Source organism: Alternaria hordeiaustralica, assembly GCF_023758085.1.
Source record: "Alternaria hordeiaustralica strain BMP 2776 chromosome Unknown scaffold_61, whole genome shotgun sequence".
Taxonomy (NCBI): Eukaryota; Fungi; Ascomycota; class Dothideomycetes; order Pleosporales; family Pleosporaceae; genus Alternaria; species Alternaria hordeiaustralica.
Window position 1 is genome coordinate 15,999 of NW_026056833.1, and position 18,888 is coordinate 34,886.

The 18,888-nt window shown below is 52.9% G+C and overlaps 5 protein-coding genes across 5 annotated transcripts; 3 read left to right on the top strand and 2 right to left on the bottom strand.

Annotated features, from left to right (window-relative positions):
• Positions 1-284: 284 nt before the first annotated feature.
• On the bottom strand, positions 285-1,570 carry J4E84_011119 (uncharacterized protein; the record flags this gene model as incomplete). Its single annotated transcript, XM_049393673.1, has 2 exons — positions 285-430; positions 487-1,570. 2 exons carry the CDS (start codon positions 1,568-1,570, stop codon positions 285-287), a joined length of 1,230 nt encoding a protein of 409 aa, XP_049238607.1.
• Positions 1,571-2,814: 1,244 nt separating this feature from the next.
• J4E84_011120 (uncharacterized protein) lies at positions 2,815-3,475 on the bottom strand (the record flags this gene model as incomplete). Its single annotated transcript, XM_049393674.1, has 2 exons — positions 2,815-3,342; positions 3,395-3,475. The coding sequence occupies 2 exons, from the start codon at positions 3,473-3,475 to the stop codon at positions 2,815-2,817; spliced, it is 609 nt and encodes a 202-aa protein (XP_049238608.1).
• Positions 3,476-6,211: 2,736 nt separating this feature from the next.
• PRP46 (pre-mRNA-splicing factor prp46) lies at positions 6,212-7,765 on the top strand (the record flags this gene model as incomplete). Its single annotated transcript, XM_049393675.1, has 2 exons — positions 6,212-6,787; positions 6,842-7,765. 2 exons carry the CDS (start codon positions 6,212-6,214, stop codon positions 7,763-7,765), a joined length of 1,500 nt encoding a protein of 499 aa, XP_049238609.1.
• Positions 7,766-8,155: 390 nt separating this feature from the next.
• Positions 8,156-11,972, top strand: J4E84_011122 (uncharacterized protein; the record flags this gene model as incomplete). Its single annotated transcript, XM_049393676.1, has 3 exons — positions 8,156-9,019; positions 9,065-11,853; positions 11,903-11,972. 3 exons carry the CDS (start codon positions 8,156-8,158, stop codon positions 11,970-11,972), a joined length of 3,723 nt encoding a protein of 1,240 aa, XP_049238610.1.
• Positions 11,973-12,747: 775 nt separating this feature from the next.
• J4E84_011123 (uncharacterized protein) lies at positions 12,748-18,495 on the top strand (the record flags this gene model as incomplete). The annotated part of the gene is made up of 5 exons (XM_049393677.1): positions 12,748-16,209; positions 16,682-16,818; positions 16,866-16,972; positions 17,173-18,320; positions 18,370-18,495. 5 exons carry the CDS (start codon positions 12,748-12,750, stop codon positions 18,493-18,495), a joined length of 4,980 nt encoding a protein of 1,659 aa, XP_049238611.1.
• Between the last annotated feature and the right edge of the window lie 393 nt (positions 18,496-18,888).

An 18,888-nucleotide genomic window follows, 5' to 3' on the forward strand; every position in this document is an offset into this window, starting at 1 on the left:
AGGACTTGTCGCGGTCGACATTGGTGTCTGAAGATGAGATCGATCCAACACCGGGACGAGTTCTCTCCCCATTGAGAAGTCACGACGAAGCCAAAAAGATCACGCAATGCACGGCCGAAAAGCCAACAGATGCACATATGGTCGAGTTTGACTTCTCGTGCGAAGGCGCTCGAGACTCGACAGCTGAGCTAATCAAGCCGGCACCTGTCAAACAATGACATCACATAAAATAGTTCCCGTCATCATATCATTCCATCGAAATTGTTTCTATGTACAAACCCATATCAATAACCCGACTTTCCTGGAGCTATTCCGTAACACGGCCCGCCCTTCCCAAACATCTTCTGCAAATCCGTAACGATTACATCCGGTCTCTCATGTGCAGCGAAATGCCCGCCCTTATCGTGAACACTCTCATGGACAAGAGGACCTAGTGGTAGTTCAGTCAGTATAGGCCCCAACCTCATCGTCGCAAGGATAACTCACCCAAAGTCTTCGCCCACACCCTCGGCACAACAGTGATCTCCTTAGGAAAGTGCGCAACACCCAACTTCACCCGATCAATCCACGTCGTCGTCCGCTCTCGATTCGGAATCAGATCTGTAGGATTGTGTTGCGCTTCGTAGTAGATCCTGACATGCGCATTGGGTCCTGCAGTGCTGAACCAGTATACACTAACCCAAGTGAGTACTTCGTCGTCAGTCCAGGGATAGCCGTCGGTCCAGTCGATCAGCTTTTCATAGATCCATGCCAGTAGTGCCACGGGACTATCAGCGAATGCGTAGGAGAGCGTCTGTGGCTTGGTAGATTGTAGCTGGCGATACGCCTGACCTTCGTTGAGAAACCATTCTGAGCGCTCGATTCCTTTGGCCTCAGCTTCAGTGTAAGGAGTAATGGCGTGCTGCAGAGCAAGCGCAGGCTGCGATGTAAACGTCGGTGCTTGCGCGCGCACCATATTGATGTGACTCGCGAGAACATAGTCAGGATACAGCAACCCCATCGACCTCGTTATCCAAAACCCCCAATCACCACCCTGCGTAACGTATTTATCGTATCCAAGGTCTTGCATCAACCGATGGCACGTCTCCGCATATTGCGACAACGCAAAGCCAGGCTTGCTAATCCTCTGACTAAACCCAAAGTTCGGTAGAGACGGCGCAACAACATGGAACGCGGGTTTCCCTTCTTTCTCGCCAGCTTCAAGAAGCGGAAGTAATTTTGTTACTTCGAGGAAGGAGCCTGGCCAGCCGTGGCTGAAGAGCAGGGGTATGGCATTGGGATTGGAACTCCTCTTGTGGACGAAGTGGATGTCGATTTGGCCGAACCCGTCGACTTGAAGTTTCTTGCGATAGTTGGGTAGCTCGTTCATCTTGGATTCGGCGTCTCGCCATGAGAAGTTGGTTTCCCAGTGTTTTGCTAGACGCTTGATGTCGGAGAGGGGTGAGCCGTAGGGCCATTGGTCGGGTGTGTCCAGTTCATCTGGGAAGTCGGCATCTGAGAGCTTTCGTTTGAGCTTTTCTATTGCGGAATCGGGGACTGAGATTGTGCATGGTTCGGGTTCTGAGGCCATGATGAATGTCTAGGAAGGGTTGCGAATGTTTAGGTTGGCGATGTCGCAACTACGCTCGTCCGCTCTCTACGTGATGTGACCCCTCACTTGCATCTCAAAGCACGACAGCGCCCTTTTAGCTATCTACGTACGCAGGAATTGACGTCACGAATTAAACATGTGCGGTTGCCTTGTCTGCTGCAGCGAGTAGTTACCCTTTACAACGCTTACTAACGTCGCGCCTGCAGCATGCACGCGATCTAGACTTCCGCTGGGGTAGTTTTCCTTTTTTAGGATCGTATATTTCAATCGAGTAAGCGCAGGTCATGGACCAAAGTTTTGTGGTCCTGCTTTGCGCAACTGATGGCCTTGTCACTCAAGCTGAGTAGTTGGTGGTGTGCGAGACGACGCAGCTGCGTGTTGTCGAACCGTCGCTTAAATGTTGAGAGGCTTGTTCTCTTCCAGCAGTATGCCTCGCACGATACAAGTAAGTGGCTAGCTACCTGTCACAGAGTTGCAATGGGAAGAGCTCCAGAGCAACCTTGTCCAGCAACAACTATGTTTCCCAACAACTGGGCAGATATCTAGGTACTGGATCCTCCGCAGCGTCCGTCGAGCCCCCAAGCTCTCTTGACGTATATGAGATCGACTGTGATGTTTATCAACAAACACCAAGCGTGTTCAACTGAATCGGGCTGACGACACAATAACACCTGCAAGAGCTGAGCTAAGAGTAAGGGCCGTCTACGGTAATTAAGCAAGAGAATAGCAGTACGAGAGCGCCTCCGTCGCTTCCCCGGCGGTGAATCGGTAAAAGGGCATCGTGATAAATTGCATAAAAAGGGTGCATTACACATGCGTAGCGTCTGTAGACACTAAAAGTGCGGGTAGCTTCAATCCGAACGAAGGCATGGTAACCCTTGTGTTCTCATTTCGGCAACACGATGGTGCTTACTCTGACGTCACTGGGCAACTTTTCAGCTTCGGTACGACCGAATACAAACAGCCACCGGGAGATTCTGACGCGTTACAAACACTGCAAGTGAGCAGCGAGGTAACGGGGTAGGAAAGTCATCAGATGTAGAGAGAAACACAACATAATGAAATGAGAGAAAAGGATCAAGTTCGAAATATTAGGTATCGCATTATCGGTTTTAGGTGGTAATACAAGATTCAATCCATCCATCCCAACGTGATTCCATTACATCCTGACCATGACTAACCAGTCAATCCGTTCATGCTTGCCACCAAGGGCCTGAGGGTATCTACAAAGCGAGCATGGCAAGGGCGGCGGCACCGAGGATACCGACAGCCTGGGTAGCCTGGGCAGCAGCACCGGTGAACTCAGACATGGAAGCAGAGGGGGTCATGCTCATCATGCTCTCGCTGGCAGTGGGGGTACCGGTCATCATAGCGGAGGACATCTCGGAGGCCATGGAGGAAGCGGCAGACTCGACAGCGGAGGAGGCCTCAGACATGACCGAGGAAGCCATGGAGGAGGCGGAGGCAGCGGCAGAAGATGCCATGGAGGCAGCAGCGGATGTGGCGCTGGCGACAGCAGAGCTGGCCATGGAGGGAGCAGCGCTGGCACCGGGGATGTTGATGGGGACACCAGCAGCCTTGCAGGTGTCCTGGACGGCGGAGATGGCCTTGGCCTGGTCGTCCTGCTCGCAGGCACCCTGGACGCAAGGCTGGACCTTGCCGAGGAGCTCAGCACCCTTCTTGCAGTGGCACTCGAAGTCGGTGAGGGAGGAGCAGCCGTCGCTCTGGAGGGGAGCGAGGAAGCATTGAAGCTGGATAGTGTTAGTTTAAGATGAGTGTGAAGGCGATCATGGAATGACATACGGCGCAAGATGGGATGTTGCTGAGCTGGGCAGAGCCAACGGAGGCCAGAGCGGCGAAGGCAGCGATGGTGAAGGTCTTCATTTTGACGGTTGTCTTGGTGTTGATACGGTGATCGGTGTAGTGAAAGTTCTTTGATGTATGTATAACGACAGTTGAAGCTTGCAAAAAAACCAACAGGAGGCTCCCATAAGCTCTTTATATCAAGCGGAACCGTAGGCCACCCGTGTCCAGGTGAGAAACAAGCTAGCACCCAAGTGGCTCCACACTGGGCGTGTTGTTCGCCCCCGTTCGAGATCTTCAAGCAGCCCCTGGAGGTATTGCTCGATGTGGTAGCGCGTGATGACACTACCCCAGACTACGCATCGCTAGCTGCGGCTCGTCGAGGCCGGACTTGTGAGGGCAGAGTCTATTGCCACACAACTAGGCGCGGCGCGCCTTGCCAGCGAATGGTCGTGAATCATGAAGATTGAAAGAAAGGAGATGGTACCGCGTAACTTTCTCTACATCTTCTTGAGTGTCATGTAGAGATTGCGAGGAGCGTGTAGTGCTATTGAACCGAGTAAGAAGCCATCCGATCGTCGATTGGACATCATTGGTGAGCATTGGTGTTGGGCGACGGCGAGCTCCAACATTGAACAGGGATCGAATTGATCAAGGCGCCAAGAACCATGCCGTAGAGACTAGAAGCTTTTGCTGATTGGGTCTCGTGAGGCCAGTGACGGTGCGGCCGTTCCCATCTAATCGCTTCCGGGACTAGTGCGAAGCGAGAAGATCCGGGGCAGCCCTGAGGCTGTGAAGCCATGCGACGAGGCAAAACCAACCACTATGTGTATCGTCGCTTTGCGCAGATCCTCAATCGTCAAAGTTTTCATCTCCAGTCCGGCTGGGTGGCCATTGGATGGCGGCAAGCGCAGATGCGACACAGAAATCGATATATGGCGCAGGATCCAGTGTTACAAACCCCGCGACATCTCGACCATTCTCGGCCAAACATCCGGGATAATCCATGCTTACACCCTTTGGCTAAGCTCGGTCGCGCAGGAACATGGCTAACCCGCCGAACGGATGCGCCATCCGAACGTCCACCGCTGTCTGCGAAATTCCCGGCAAAAAGACGGTGGCATGGCGTAAGACTGGCGGCCCTGTTGTACCTGCATTCGTGTGTCTAGGCGGCTGTAAGAAATATGCTTGTGTACTCCTATCCTCAAGACACGAAATACCTACTTCTAGGCACAGGACACTTTCTCTTGAGTTACTTTGTCGTGGGTGTGCCGCCAATACGACCCTGTTGTTGGAGTGCAAGGGTTTAACCGTTCCTGCGTCATTTCGTGCGGAGGTGGCTTTCCTCCTCTGGAAGGATCTGACGATTCGGTCTGGCTCTCCATACAACTTCCTCGGCAGCATGTGCTTGACCGCGCGCCGTTCAGCTGCTTTTGCGCAATCCTGGAGCTATGAAGCGGAGAACCCGGAAGATCTGGGGAAACAAGCATCGTCGCCGTGACCGCTGGATTTTGCGTTCCACAGGTTCGCGACAGTTTTGCGCAGTCATAAACGTGGTCGCGATGCAGGAAACATGTGCGCGGTGCTGACAGCATCTGACATGTGAGCTTTGCGGCGCAATATTACAGTGCCATGCTGTACGAAGGAGAGGCTCACTCGCATCCCCTGCATGTCCCGCACATTCTGATGTGTGCACGCGAGCGTTGGGCATTGGATCGTCTAGCCACGACGAGTATTGGACGATCCGAAGTTGGTACCCATGTGAATAACCAGATGAGGGCTCTTACGTACAAATTACCGGTCATGTAACCCCATTGAGCTCCCAGCATTGCGTCCTGGGTTCTCTGCTGCGGAGTAAGACCAGTCGGCTCCTCCGCTTGGGATTTGTGCATTGGACCTTCCACCCAACCGCCATAGACCACCGTCATTTACTCGAAGCCTAGATTCTTTGCTTCCAAGGCTTGTTGAGATACTCCCAGATCTCGGAAAGGTGGGGTACGCTTAGTCGAAAGCAATAGTGTTATGATATCTTGTCGACTTCGTTCAGCTTTCGCGCTCGAGCTCGATGAGTCTTTTCGTGTGTAGCAGCTTGGGTTGGGAATTTCGTGTTGGCGTGCGGCTGTTTGTATGCAACAACCTAAATCAACTTTCCAAAGTAGTTCGGAGACCAAAGTCATACGGTTATTAATGTTAACTGTCAACAATGAGTATGATATGATGCTTGCATCGGTGTACGCTTGGTATCAAAAGATACGGTGCTGCTTGTAGTCAGGCGCTATTGATGGTCGGCGTGAAGCAGTCGAGGGTCAAGACACACATTCAGCCTGGAGATAGGTACAACAACCACATACTCTGCCTCGCCAAGAATCGTTCATACCTGCAGTATTACAATCTCAAAGTCGTGTCCTAGACGGGGCCGCCCTACCACAATAAACAGCCCAGGTAGCAACCATTTTGACGATTTCCGCGATAGCGACCAGAAAGCTGTAAAGATTGCGTACGGAGTGCGATAAATATGTTGACGAGCCAAGCAATACTTAAGGTAGCAAGATGTGTTCTGGGTGGTAGACACCGTGGTGAGAGAGTGTTTGCGCGGCGGAGATGATCAGATAAGATAGTGCTCGGCTTTAGCTCGGCTTATGTCACAAGGCGCGCTAGTGAAACTTCGCGATGGAGAGTCGACGACCAACAGTTGGCCTTCAGCATCACCACATACGTCAACACGTGAGTTTCTCTTATCACTGTCGCCTCAGTCGCGAACAGCCGCAGCTAATATTGAGGCAGTAATCCTCCCCTCCTCCACATAACCTCGCCAACATGGCCGAAACCGCAGCTTCGCGACCTCTCAGCACGGCGGAACAGCTCATTCGATCTTCTTCGAAGCGAACACGCGAGATATTCGCCGCCGATTTCGCGTCATCAGCGGCGCTAGACCACGCTTCGAATGGCAGCTTCTCGATACACCCAACCACACCAGCGCCCTCGGCCGCCGCAGACCAGGCCAGCGTCGCATCGCGCATTCGCAACGAATATGAGCATGTGCGCGAGCTACCACCCGCACTAGCTGCGAAGATGGCCAGCGCAGCATCTACAGCGGCCGAGCGACGCAAGAAGATCAAGGCACAGAACGCTGAAGAGAAGGCCTCGGATCCTAAGATGCAGAAGATGATTGATGGTGTCTCAGAGAAGGCGGACAAGGCGCGGGATGCACAGTCGATGCAGTTGGCAGTGAGGGCGGGAGGCAAGGGCGCTGCACCAAACGCTCATGGACCTACGCCAAGCAGAGACCAGACGTCGAGCGCGTTGGTCAGGAAAGACGTGGTTCGTCAAGCGAAGCCTGACTGGCATGCGCCATGGAAGGTCAAGACGGTCATTAGCGGACATATGGGATGGGTAAGTTATACGATGGTATTCTACAAGAGAGCGACAGCGGCTGACTACGTATAGGTGCGATCGGTGGCTATGGAGCCTGGAAACCAATGGTTCGCGACCGGTGCCGCGGACAGAACGATCAAGCTGTGGGATCTGGCCAGCGGTCAACTAAAGATCACCTTAACAGGACACATTTCGGCAGTCAGAGGACTCGCAGTGAGCCCAAGGCATCCGTATCTCTTCTCTTGCGGAGAAGACAAGATGGTCAAATGCTGGGATCTCGAGACCAACAAAGTCATTCGACATTACCACGGCCACTTGAGCGGAGTCTACTCGCTTTCGCTTCACCCGACTGTGGATGTGCTCTGCACCGGAGGACGAGATGGTGTAGTCCGCGTTTGGGATATGCGCTCGCGCAGCAACATTCATGTTCTTGGAGGCCACAAGGGAACCATATCCTCGATTCAATGTCAAGAAGCCGAGCCCCAAGTCTTGTCTGGAAGCATGGACAGCACAATACGACTCTGGGACCTGGTCGCTGGAAAGACTCGTACGGTTCTCACACATCACAAGAAATCGGTTCGCTCTCTTGCCACACATCCCACGGAATTCACATTTGCATCTGGATCGGCGCAATCGGCGAAACAATGGCTATGCCCGAACGGCGATTTCATGCAGAACTTCTCGCCAGTCAACAGCATCATCAACACACTCTCTGTAAACGAGGATAACATCATGTTTGCCGGTAGCGACAACGGCGAGGCCTCTTTCTACGACTGGAAGACAGGCCACCGATTCCAGCATGGCGAAAGTATCGCACAGCCGGGTTCTCTCGAAGCCGAAGCAGGTGTTATGTGCTCGACATTCGACAAGACCGGCCTGCGTCTCATCACTGGAGAGTCAGACAAGTCTATTAAAATCTGGAAGCAGGATGAGAATGCCACGGAAGAGACACACCCGCTCGACTGGAAGCCGACACTTGGACGACGGAAATTCTAGATGGATGTGGTTGAGGCAGACGAGAAAGCTTGTGCATAGTATCGGAGTTGGAACGGCGTCATGAATGTAAACTATTGGGATTATGGCATTATCTGCATAGGAGGTTATACCAAGCAGGAGGAGCGCAGTCATTTCCACGAGGGTTGATAGCGCTCACAAAAATAGCGCAATACAGAAGCTTCATCAGGTGCTTTCTATGTACTACACTTGTTGAGTTTACTGAGGATGTCAAACAAGATACTAACGGTCGTATACTCGCTGAATACGATATACGCGGGTCGACGTCAGCAGTGGTCTAAGCTCGAAAGTGGGTTGTCCAAAGAACACCAAGCCTCCCGCACCCTCAGCCATCCCGCTCAAGATGCAGAAACGGGCGCCACCCGCACGATTATGGCCCCCGTGAAGCGCAGAGATCTGGTCTTCGCCGCTATCGCCGTCTTCATCGCCTGGGGGTACCTGACCCATTGGCAGCCGAAGCTGCACTACCTGCCCTACGCCTTCTTCGCCGGAGTACTCGCGACGCTTGCCCTGGGAGCATGGCTCACCTTCACGATCGCCTGGGATACAGACCTACGAAGCGGAGGAAAGGTCGACTATGGGCCGCGCCACGTCGCCTTCGTTGCGCCGGGCAGGTGGAAGGCTGAGCGGGAGGCTTTGGACATGAGGAACATGTATATGATGGAGCCGCTATACCCCGCGTCCTTCATGATATCAGACAGCATCGACGTGCTCATTGGGCTGATACTGCGCGACTTCGTGAAGAGCTGGTACGGCAGTATCAGCAAAAGCCCGACCTTCGTCAACGAGGTGGACAATGCGATACGGGCTGCAATGGGCGAGATCCGGGAACGCATACTGGCGGTAGATATGGTCGAGACAGTCGTGTCGCGCATGATACCTCTCATCACCGATCACTTGCGGGCATCGTACGAGGCAGAGCGCATAGTTCGCGGACGCAAGCTGTCGCGGAACATCACAGATTCTGAGGAGCTTGATCTGGCCATCGCAGCCAAATACAAGGAGGGCCGGTTGCACCCGGCGGCGTCGTTGGCATACTCGAATACCAAGCCTATACAGCAGCAACATCTACGAAGCATCGTCACGCGACTACTGCCAAAGATTATGCCTGCGAACATGTCAACCAGTCCCGCTGTCAATGTACTGATCAAAGAGCTTGTGGCCTGCGCAGTCCTCTCTCCTGTGATGCAGATGCTCGCTGACCCAGACACATGGAACCAGCTTATGGAGGGCTACGTAAGAACTTACCCGCTCATTGTAGACCGTCGCTAACAAGCTCAGGGACGATCATTAATACAGGAAAGGAAAACTGTCCGCAAGATTCGAGCTGCTCTCGATGAACATGCCCCGCCCTCGCCGAAGAACCCCAAGAACGTCCAGTTTCCGAAGCTTGCGCCCGGCGATAACGAACGACGCTTCGAACGTTTCATACGAGCCATTAGGCAGACCAATACTCTGGCAGATGCTAGACGATTTCGCAGCGAAGTGTCAAGCCAATTGCGGAAGGATTCCACGATAGAAGATCAAGACCCTGTCTATCTGCGGCGCCTGGAAACAGCGCGACAAATCTTGGATACAAAGGTCACCAACCTCAGTGCTGGTGGCTCGGTGCGGGCAAAGGTTGCTGCGCAGGAGAAGCCGAAGCACAAGCGTACTTCGTCCAAGTTCGCAAATGCGTCTCTGCGCGAAGTGCTGTACGATGCCTCAGGACTGTCTTGCTTCATGGAGTTCATGGATCAGGCGGACTTGATGCGGCTGGTGCAGTTTTGGATTGTGGTGGACGGTTTTCGCAATCCCCTGGAAGTAGAGACTGAAGAAGCGCCGGACTATATAGGCTCTCTTCCTGCATGGACAGAGTCTGACCGCGCAGACCTGGCGCAGATCTACGACGGATACTTGTCGAACCCGGAGTTGAAGATACTGCCCGAAGCTCGACAAGCGGTCTCTGAGTTTCTCAAAGCCGGGCGGAAGGCGACTCCGCAGCAGTATCATAATGCACGACGTTCTTTACTGCAAGCCCAGACGGCAGCGTACGAACAATTACAAGAACCCTACTTTCGAAGGTTTAAGAAGTCCAATTTGTACTACAAGTGGCTAGCCATGGACGAGGCGGCGAACGCGCAGAACAGCAGTGTGAATACGAGGACTGTAGCGCAAACACTCGACAATTCGTCTGCGGCTGCACCTGCTATGATTCGCACCCAGTCTAGGCAGAAGAGCGCATTGCAGATACCACAAGGGGACTTGCGTCGAGCTGTCGCATCGTCATCAGATCTCAAAAGCCAAGGAGCCGTCAAAAATGCCGAGCCACCTGCACGACGTTCTTTGGATGTACACAGGTCATCATCTGGACGCGCACCTCTTTTCGACGAAGACTACGACTCAGACCCTCTCGCGCACTCGACCGCAAGTCTCAACTCAGACTTTGGTCATGACCGCTCCAATGGCAATAATACGCAGGTCGTCGATGCTATGCAGGCTGCCATCATTGACATAATGGACGAGCCTGAGGGTTCAATATTCTACGAGCCGGGTCTGAAATCGCCACTAGACAGTGTTTCCATGCGAGGATCCGTCGATCTACCACGAGCGTCATCCCCAGCCCCACAAGCACAATTACAACAGAGCAAAGACAGTCTCAAGCCAAGTATAGCGTCGCTTGGCTTGGTAGGTGAGCCCAGAACGCGTGGTGTCTTTGACGATGATCTGTTCGGCGATGAAGAAAGATTCATGGAGGATGAGATCGATGACCCAGTTCCGAGGAGCAAAGCAGAGGAGGAAGAGATCCACGAGGCAGCGCCCGGAGACCTGGGTCTCGCAGAGGCTATCGATGCGCTTACAGCTGATATTGAGCGCCTGGTATCCCAAGAGTCTATCGTCGACTCTCTTACATCAAAAGCTGAGTTGACAAACAACGCTGCAGAATTGAGGATCTTGCGAAAATCGAAAGCCAGCCTTCAGCGTGAGATACAGAGGAAAGAGCTACAGCGTCAGCAGTACATCGTTCAAGAAAGCGACAACAGCTTGTACGGACGCGCGACTGTGTTCATCCAATCGATCATGGTCGGCACGGAGGAAGACGGCAAGGAGTATGCTATGTACGTCATCGAAGTACGACGACGTGCTGGCGACCAGATGCCTGCCGCTACTTGGGTCGTCTCACGACGATACAGCGAGTTCCACGAACTGAACAAAAGGCTCCGCGCCAAATTTCCGCAAGTCCGAAATCTGGAGTTCCCGCGCCGGCAGATGATGCTGAAGCTCCAGAAAGACTTCTTACACAAGAGACGGCTTGGCCTTGAGAAGTATCTAAGGGAACTTCTACTCATCCCAGCTGTATGTCGCAGCCGCGAACTACGCGCCTTCCTCTCACAAGCTGCGATCAGCCCCGCCGATGCCCTGCGAAACCAGGATCCTAACTCCAACGACTTTGTAACCCGCATCTACAACTCAGTTGCCGATGGTATGGAAGAGTTCCTGGGTAACATACCCGTGCTCGATCAACTGTCCGTCGCAGGCCAAAACCTCATATCAGCCGCAACCACCCAGCTTGCCAACACAAACGGCGCAACTGCCCAACCCGGTAACCTTTCATCCTCCGGCGTCCTCGTCGCCGGCGAACCCAACAACGACGCAGAAGCAGAAGCCGAACTCCTCGCCTTCGAAAACAAAGAGCTCGAGCCCTTCGTAAAACCCATCTGCGACATCTTCCTCGAAACGTTCGAACTAAACCGCGAGAACAACTGGCTTCGAGGCCGTGCTGTCGTGGTAGTCTTGCACCAACTCCTCGGCGGCACCATCGAGCGCAAAGTCCGGGAATCTTTCGACAACCTGCTCTCTGAGAACAATATCGTCAAGTACATCGACACGCTGAAGGACAGTATGTGGCCTAACGGCAGGATGAAAGTTGGTGTTGAACGAACCAGCAAAGATAAAGAGAACAGTAGGAAGGCCGCTAGCGAGGTTCTGAGTACCCTTGTGCCGGAGTTGGCGAGCAGTGTTGTGGGGAGACAAAATTCGCAGTTGGCGGCGAAGAAGATTGAGGGGACTATTAATAATACCCGGTTGAAGTAAGTTTACGGAATGGTTCTTGGGTGGATGATGCTAACGAGGATGCAGCACGCATATTGCCTTTACGCTTCTGGACGAGATGGTGCAGGTTCTGTTTCCGGATGTTGGGACGAAGTAATGTGGGAATGAGAAGAAATAGTGTGGGGAGGTGTTGCATAGCTGGCGTTCTCGTAAGTATATTTGACTATCATGGCGCAGTTATGGATCTATTCGATACTGTGTTTCTTTCTCGTTCTCTTTGATTGGTCTCTTCGCGGACCATCCTTGCTCTCTTTTCCAATGCTCACCGGAGCCACTTATCTGCTCCTTTCTTTTATGAATATCATTGCGTCAGTTTGCAGTGTCTGCTTGTACATGCTGCAAGGCTGGAACATTGAAACGCTGGAATTGGCTGATGTAGGGGCCCGCATGCAGATGCAGTATGCGAGCATGTTTGTTTGTCTTTGAATGGTGCCCGCTGTCGCACCGCTTTTGCACCGCTTTTCTAAGAACGTCGATATCTCACCTTCACCTCTCATCGACGCGCACAATTTTGGCTAGCGTCCCCACAGACGCTACAGCGAGTCGCTCCTTCCTTACGAGGACAAAATTTACACGACCTTCACAGCGACACGCACTTTCGCAAATCTCGCTCGAACCTACGTTTGACCTCACTCACCATGTGGGAACGTGGCGGCGGACGCAACACTCGCGGCGGACGTGGCGGAAGAGGCCGCGGTCGAGGACGTGGTCGTGGTGGCAACGCCCAAAGCAGATACGACAGCAACACTCAGAATGGCTATAGACCAACAGCACCCTCAAGAGTGGAGGAGACATCAGAGCAGCAACAGGCGAGGGCGTCGTACAACGCATGGAGGCGCCGGCTCGGTGAGGCTGAGACTAATCCGGCAACCATGCGACGTCTCTGGGAAGGCGCGTTTGGTATCCTCGAAGCTGGAGATCGAGACTGGCGCCAACGACTTCCGCAGGATCTTGATTCCGACAAGGACAATGAGAGTGGTCGTCGCCATATCCTCGCTATTCTGAAGTCAAAGGTCGTCGGTTCCGACTACGACACATTCCTTGAGAATGCGCGCCATTTCCTTCTGACGCTTACGCATTCCTCCCTCCTTCGATGTCTCGCGGTCGACACACACGTTGGATCTATCTACAACCTCTTTGGAGGGGTCGGTGGAGGTAGAGCAGTAGAGTATCTACAGCGGGTTTGCAAAGCTCTATCGTCAGCCCTAGCAGCCTCTTCGTCATCCACGAAAGACCACGGAACGACGCTTCTTGCAATGACGATGGCTCTATTTGAGCTGTTGAGGCGTGAGCGTCGAATGCGGATCAACGACGCGATCATACCGCTGGTGGACTCTATCCAGGTTGTAAGCGACATCTACAAGGACTTGGCATCGCCAGATATCTCAACACGGACAACCAATCGCCTCAATGATATTCGCGCCCTGGTAGCTAGAGTTCAAGGACTCCTTGCTGCCCCCACGGGTGAAGATGAGAGTGGAGACGACGACGATATTGGCGGCAACGTATCCTTCTACCCAAGAGACCTGATAGTACCTTCAGGTCGATTCGACAACGATAAAAAGGACATTGGCGACCTGATAATCTTCCCGACCCGGGATGAAATCATGAGCGATGCGAAGGAGTTCCTTCCCTATACCGATCCTGACCAGCCACACTTCCTTGAGGATCCAGTGGAACGCCACATTGATACCTACTTCCGCCTACTGCGCCACGATATCTTTGGTGAGCTTAAGGGCTCCCTTGCTGGAATCATGCACACAGTATCTCAAGACACCAACGCAATGTTCCACCCTAATCTTAATCTCGGTGATACGCGCGCCAATCAGTACGCCAACGCTCGCATTGGCTACGTCACCTTTGACAAGCGGAAGGGGTTGCAGGCTTCGATCGGGTTTCTACAGCCGACGGCTGTGCGTAGGAAGTTGCCTGCACAGAAGGAGAAGTGGTGGGAGGAGTCGAGGCGATTCGACGAAGGATCGCTTTTGTCCTTCATATGGACCCAGAACTCTACCGTTCAACACGTCTTCCTCACTGTCTCGGATAAGACCACCGATTCGAATCGGGAATTTGGATTGACACACGATAACCAGATGGCCTATGTCATGGCAAGCTTGGTGACTCAAGATAAGGCAACGGTCACGATGCTCATGCAAGCCAATATCGGAGCGGTTCATGGCGTCCTACTTGAGTTCCCGAAAGTTATGCCAGCTACCTTCCTGCCTACTTTGGAGAGTTTACAAGCGATGCATCGACTGAGCCGGCTGCCGTTTCGGCAATGGATCGTTCCAGAAAAGCACAAAGGTCCTTTAGCTACACGTAGGATGCAAGAAATCCCCCCGCCTTTGTACGCGCGGACTCTTGGCTTCAAGTTTCCCGTGGACACTCTCTTGAAGAACAAGAGCGAGGAGCCTTTCTCGATCGAACCGACTTCATCATGCGACGATACCGACATTCTCAACAAGCTTGAGCAGAGGACACAACTTGACCGTGGACAGTGTCGCGCACTGATTGCTGCGTTGACCCGCGAGTTCGCCTTCATCCAAGGACCACCGGGAACGGGAAAGAGCTATCTAGGCCTCCAAATTATGCGGATATTGCTGGACATCAAAGAAAAGGCTGATCTTGGGCCTATACTCATCGTATGCTACACGAACCACGCTTTGGATCAGTTCCTCGAACACCTACTGGACATCGGGGTCCAAAAGCTCATTCGCGTCGGAGGCATGAGTAAGTCCAAAAAGCTTCTCAATCATAATCTTCGTACTGTCGGCGATTCCGAGACAAAGACAAAGTCCGAGAATCATATGGCGGCGAAGTGCTACCAAGCTCAAGAAGATAATGCGAAGGAGGCAGGGCCGATCTTCGCTGGTCTCCAAGGCTTACGAAAGAATGCGCACTGGCATAACCTCAAAGGTCATATTCTCGAAGAGTACCCAATGATCTACAGTCAGTTCAGTCGTTTCGATGGTGAAGGCTATGAGGTGGTTGGTCGTCACCCGTTTGATATGTGGATCGCAGGCTGCAATACACAGCATCCGGCGCTGACTCCTGACATGTCACGACAGCTAATTGAGAAGGCGACTGCGAGCGTATTTTCTCTGTCATTTGACGAGAGAAGCGCGCTGATTGCATATTGGATTGCTGAAGCTCAAGGCAACAAGGTCGGTGAGCTCTTTCAGGTCGTTGACAGTGCAGCAAAGACTCAACACCAATTGAAGAACGTACACGAAGAGTGCAATCGACGGGTCTTAGAGGGAGCGGACGTCATTGGAGTCACTACATCCGGCTTAGCAAAGCGCATATCGGTTCTTCAGCAGGTGAAATGTAAAGTTATCATTTGCGAGGAAGCTGGAGAGGTCATGGAGAGCCACATGATTTCTGCACTGCTTCCCGACGTTGAGCACCTGATCCAGATCGGCGACCACGAGCAACTTCGACCTTCCGTCACCAACTTCCGCGATCTGTCGCTCGAGAGCGAGCGAGGAAAGCTTCATGCACTCGATAGGAGCCAATTTGAGCGACTCTCAATCGGTGAGCCCGGGCGGTCTTTAATGCCTGTTGCTCAGCTGAATGTACAACGTCGAATGCGCCCGCAGATTTCTTCGCTGATTCGGGAAACCATCTACGATAAACTCAAGGACCATTCATCAACCATCGACCTACCTGATGTGGTCGGCATGCGCCGCAACGTCTTCTGGCTTGATCACACCAATCTCGAAAACGAGAAGGACACGGATATGCACAACACCAAATCGAAGTCCAATCTATGGGAAGTCGAGATGGTGCGTGCTTTGGTCAGGCATATCGTTCGGCAGGGCGTCTATAAATCAGATGACATCGCCGTGTTGACGCCATATACCGGCCAACTTCAAAAGCTACGCGCCGCTATGAGCAGTGAATACGAGATCTGTCTCAGTGATCGCGACCGAGAGGCGCTAGAGAGAGACGGGTTTGTGGTGGATGGCGAGATCATTCCGGAGGCCGCAGTACCCGCTCACGAGAGTTACCAAGGAAAGCCGCTACGGAAGAAACAACTTTCCGAGCTTCTGAGAGTCGCCACAGTCGACAATTTCCAAGGAGAAGAAGCGAAGATTGTCATTGTTTCCCTTGTTCGAAGCAATGAGAAGCGAAACGTCGGCTTTCTCAAAACCACAAATCGGATCAACGTCTTGCTGAGTCGCGCTCAGCATGGCATGTATCTCATTGGGAATGCAGAGACGTACTCCAGTGTCGAGATGTGGCAGAAGGTTATCGGCATGCTACGTGCGGCAGATTCAATGGGCATGAGTTTGGCTTTGCGTTGCCCTCGACATCCCGGTACCGACGCTGAAGTACAGCAGCCCGATGACTTCCTCCAGCTGAGCCCTGAGGGTGGTTGTAGGGAAGCGTGCGCCGATCGCCTCGACTGCGGCCATCAGTGTGTGTCCCGGTGCCACTCGGAAGCTATGCATGCGGTCTTCCTTTGCGAGCAGCCGTGTCAACGCCGCCATCAGCCATGTGACCACGCATGCCAGAAAGATACCTGTGGAGAATCTTGTGGCAAGTGTATGATCTTGAAGGATGATGTGCAGCTTCCATGCGGTCATGTCAAGCACAGCGTCGCCTGTCATCGGACCCAGAATCTCGGCAGCATATCCTGCGATGTCAAGGTTTCGAAGCGTGTCCCTAACTGCGGGCACGATGTACTTGTGAAGTGCTCAGTGGACGTATCTCGAAAAGGCTTCATCTGCCCTACGCCATGCACCACATCTCTATCTTGCGGCCATCCATGCCCTGGAATATGCGGTCAATGCAAGACCAAAGATAGATATGGAGGATCAATTACCAAGCACGCCGCCTGCAGTAAGACTTGCGGTAGAAAGCATGGAACCTGCAACCACAATTGCAGTCGCCGATGTCACTCTGGTACGGATTGCGGTCTATGTCAGGAGGCTTGTGAAGTAAGTGCCACTCATACATCGTCGAACACTGTGCTAATCTCATTCAGGTACGTTGCAAGCATACGCGGTGTCCACAGAGGTGCCATGAGCCTTGTGCCCCATGTGTTGAGACGTGCGCATGGTCCTGCGAGCACCAAGGCGATTGCAAGATGCCGTGCTCGGCCCCATGCAACCGCTTACCCTGCGACGAGCGCTGCACGAAGCTTCTCCCATGCCGTCACCAATGTCCGAGCATTTGCGGTGAAGTATGCCCGGTCGATTATTGTCAAGAGTGTGGCATGAAGCCGGAGGAAGAGCCAGACTTGATCATGGGGTCTCGTTATGCTGAAATCGACCTGGATCAATCGCCCATAGTCGTTCTCGGCTGCGGTCACTTCTTCACCACCGAGACTCTGGACGGACTCGTCGGCCTCAAAGACGTGTACAGCGTCGACGCGAAGACGGATGCCTTTACCGGACTGATCGAGAACGGCGAGCTTTCCGCATCTATCCCTCAGTGCCCGCACTGTCGAGAGCCTATCAGGCAGTACGTCACTCAACGCTACAACCGCCTTATCAATCGAGCGGTCATCGACGAGATGTCGAAACGTTTCATCGTGAATGGTCAGCAGGATCTACGGGAGCTAGAAGGCCAAGTTGACAAACTTGCAAAAGAACTTGAAGACTCACGATATTCGATTATTCCGACAGCACCAATGCAGGCTCGCGGTGAGATGCCTGTCGATATGATCATGCAGTTCATCAACCACGGAATCGAAGAACGTTCCAAGGAGAACAACAAACTGTTGAATGAAGTTAAAGCATTTCGTCGTAGGGTGGATATTCGACATCAGCCAACGTACAAGCTACATCAGGCAACCCTTCATAATGTAGCCAAAGATGAGTCGCTGGATGTAGATTTCGCGAAGTTGGCGATGGACTCTTCCATGGAGTCTGCCAAGCGCGATCGCGATCAACGTATTACTCTCGGAGGTAGCCTGCTTGAAATCAAGGTGCGCTGCCTGCTGCTTGAGGATAGCTTCGAGATCATGCGTGCCGTAGGTCAGAAGCACCTCATGAGTACGTTGCCTCTTACCTTTCCAAGTGGCCTTCCAATCGCAAGGACGGAGCCATTCCTCTTGGACACAAGGAAGCTCATCGACGACTGCACACAGGAGAGTCTGCCCAAACTTGCGGTTGAGGCTACATTGTACTTCGCCCGTATCGCCCAGTCCTTCGGTAGTGCTCAGTCTGGTCAGAGCAACGATCGCGCAAAAGCTATGAGCTACCGCAACATCGCCAAAGGCTTGTTGGCGAAGGCAGACGAGCTGTGTGAGAACTCTTTCCGGGATCGGGATACCCTGCGCCAAGCCATCATCGCTACATTGACGATGCTAAACAAGGAATTCTACGAGACGATATCGAAAGAGGAACTGGAGTCTATCAAGAAGGCCATGGTCAGTGGACGTGGCGGTATCGCGACTCATTCTGGGCATTGGTACAAGTGTGTGAACGGCCATCCAGTAAGTTTCTCCTCTCCGATCTGAAATATCATGATCTAACACAGTGCAGTTCGCTATTGGAGAATGCGGTATGCCCATGCAGCAAGCGCGCTGTCCGGAATGCGGTCAGCCCGTTGGTGGCCAGAACCATACTGCCGTCGCTGGAGTATCACGCGCCAGGGAGATGGAGGATTAAGGAAAGATGGATTGGCGCTTCGGTGATATTGCGAAGCTATGTGCATCGTTCCAGCCTCATCTAGAAAGTTCTGTCGGTAGATGAGTGCCGTAGATCTCGATTATCTTCGCCCAAGCTCTTGAGATGTAGCTGTATACGCTATCACAATGCATCAGCATTTCTGAGAACGTACTATCGTTCAAGATGTTGTTCGTGAATCGCGTTGTGAGTGAAACGATAGTACGTAACGTAATAGGGCGAGATAGCGAGACCCGCGCTTTATCTTTGACCCGGACTACTAACAGTCCTCATCGGCTTCGACCAGATCCAGTCCTGCGCCGCGGGCGAGAGCATGTGAAGATAACCGCCAGCCGTTGTTTGACGGTGGAATGACCAAAAGAACATGTGTTCCGT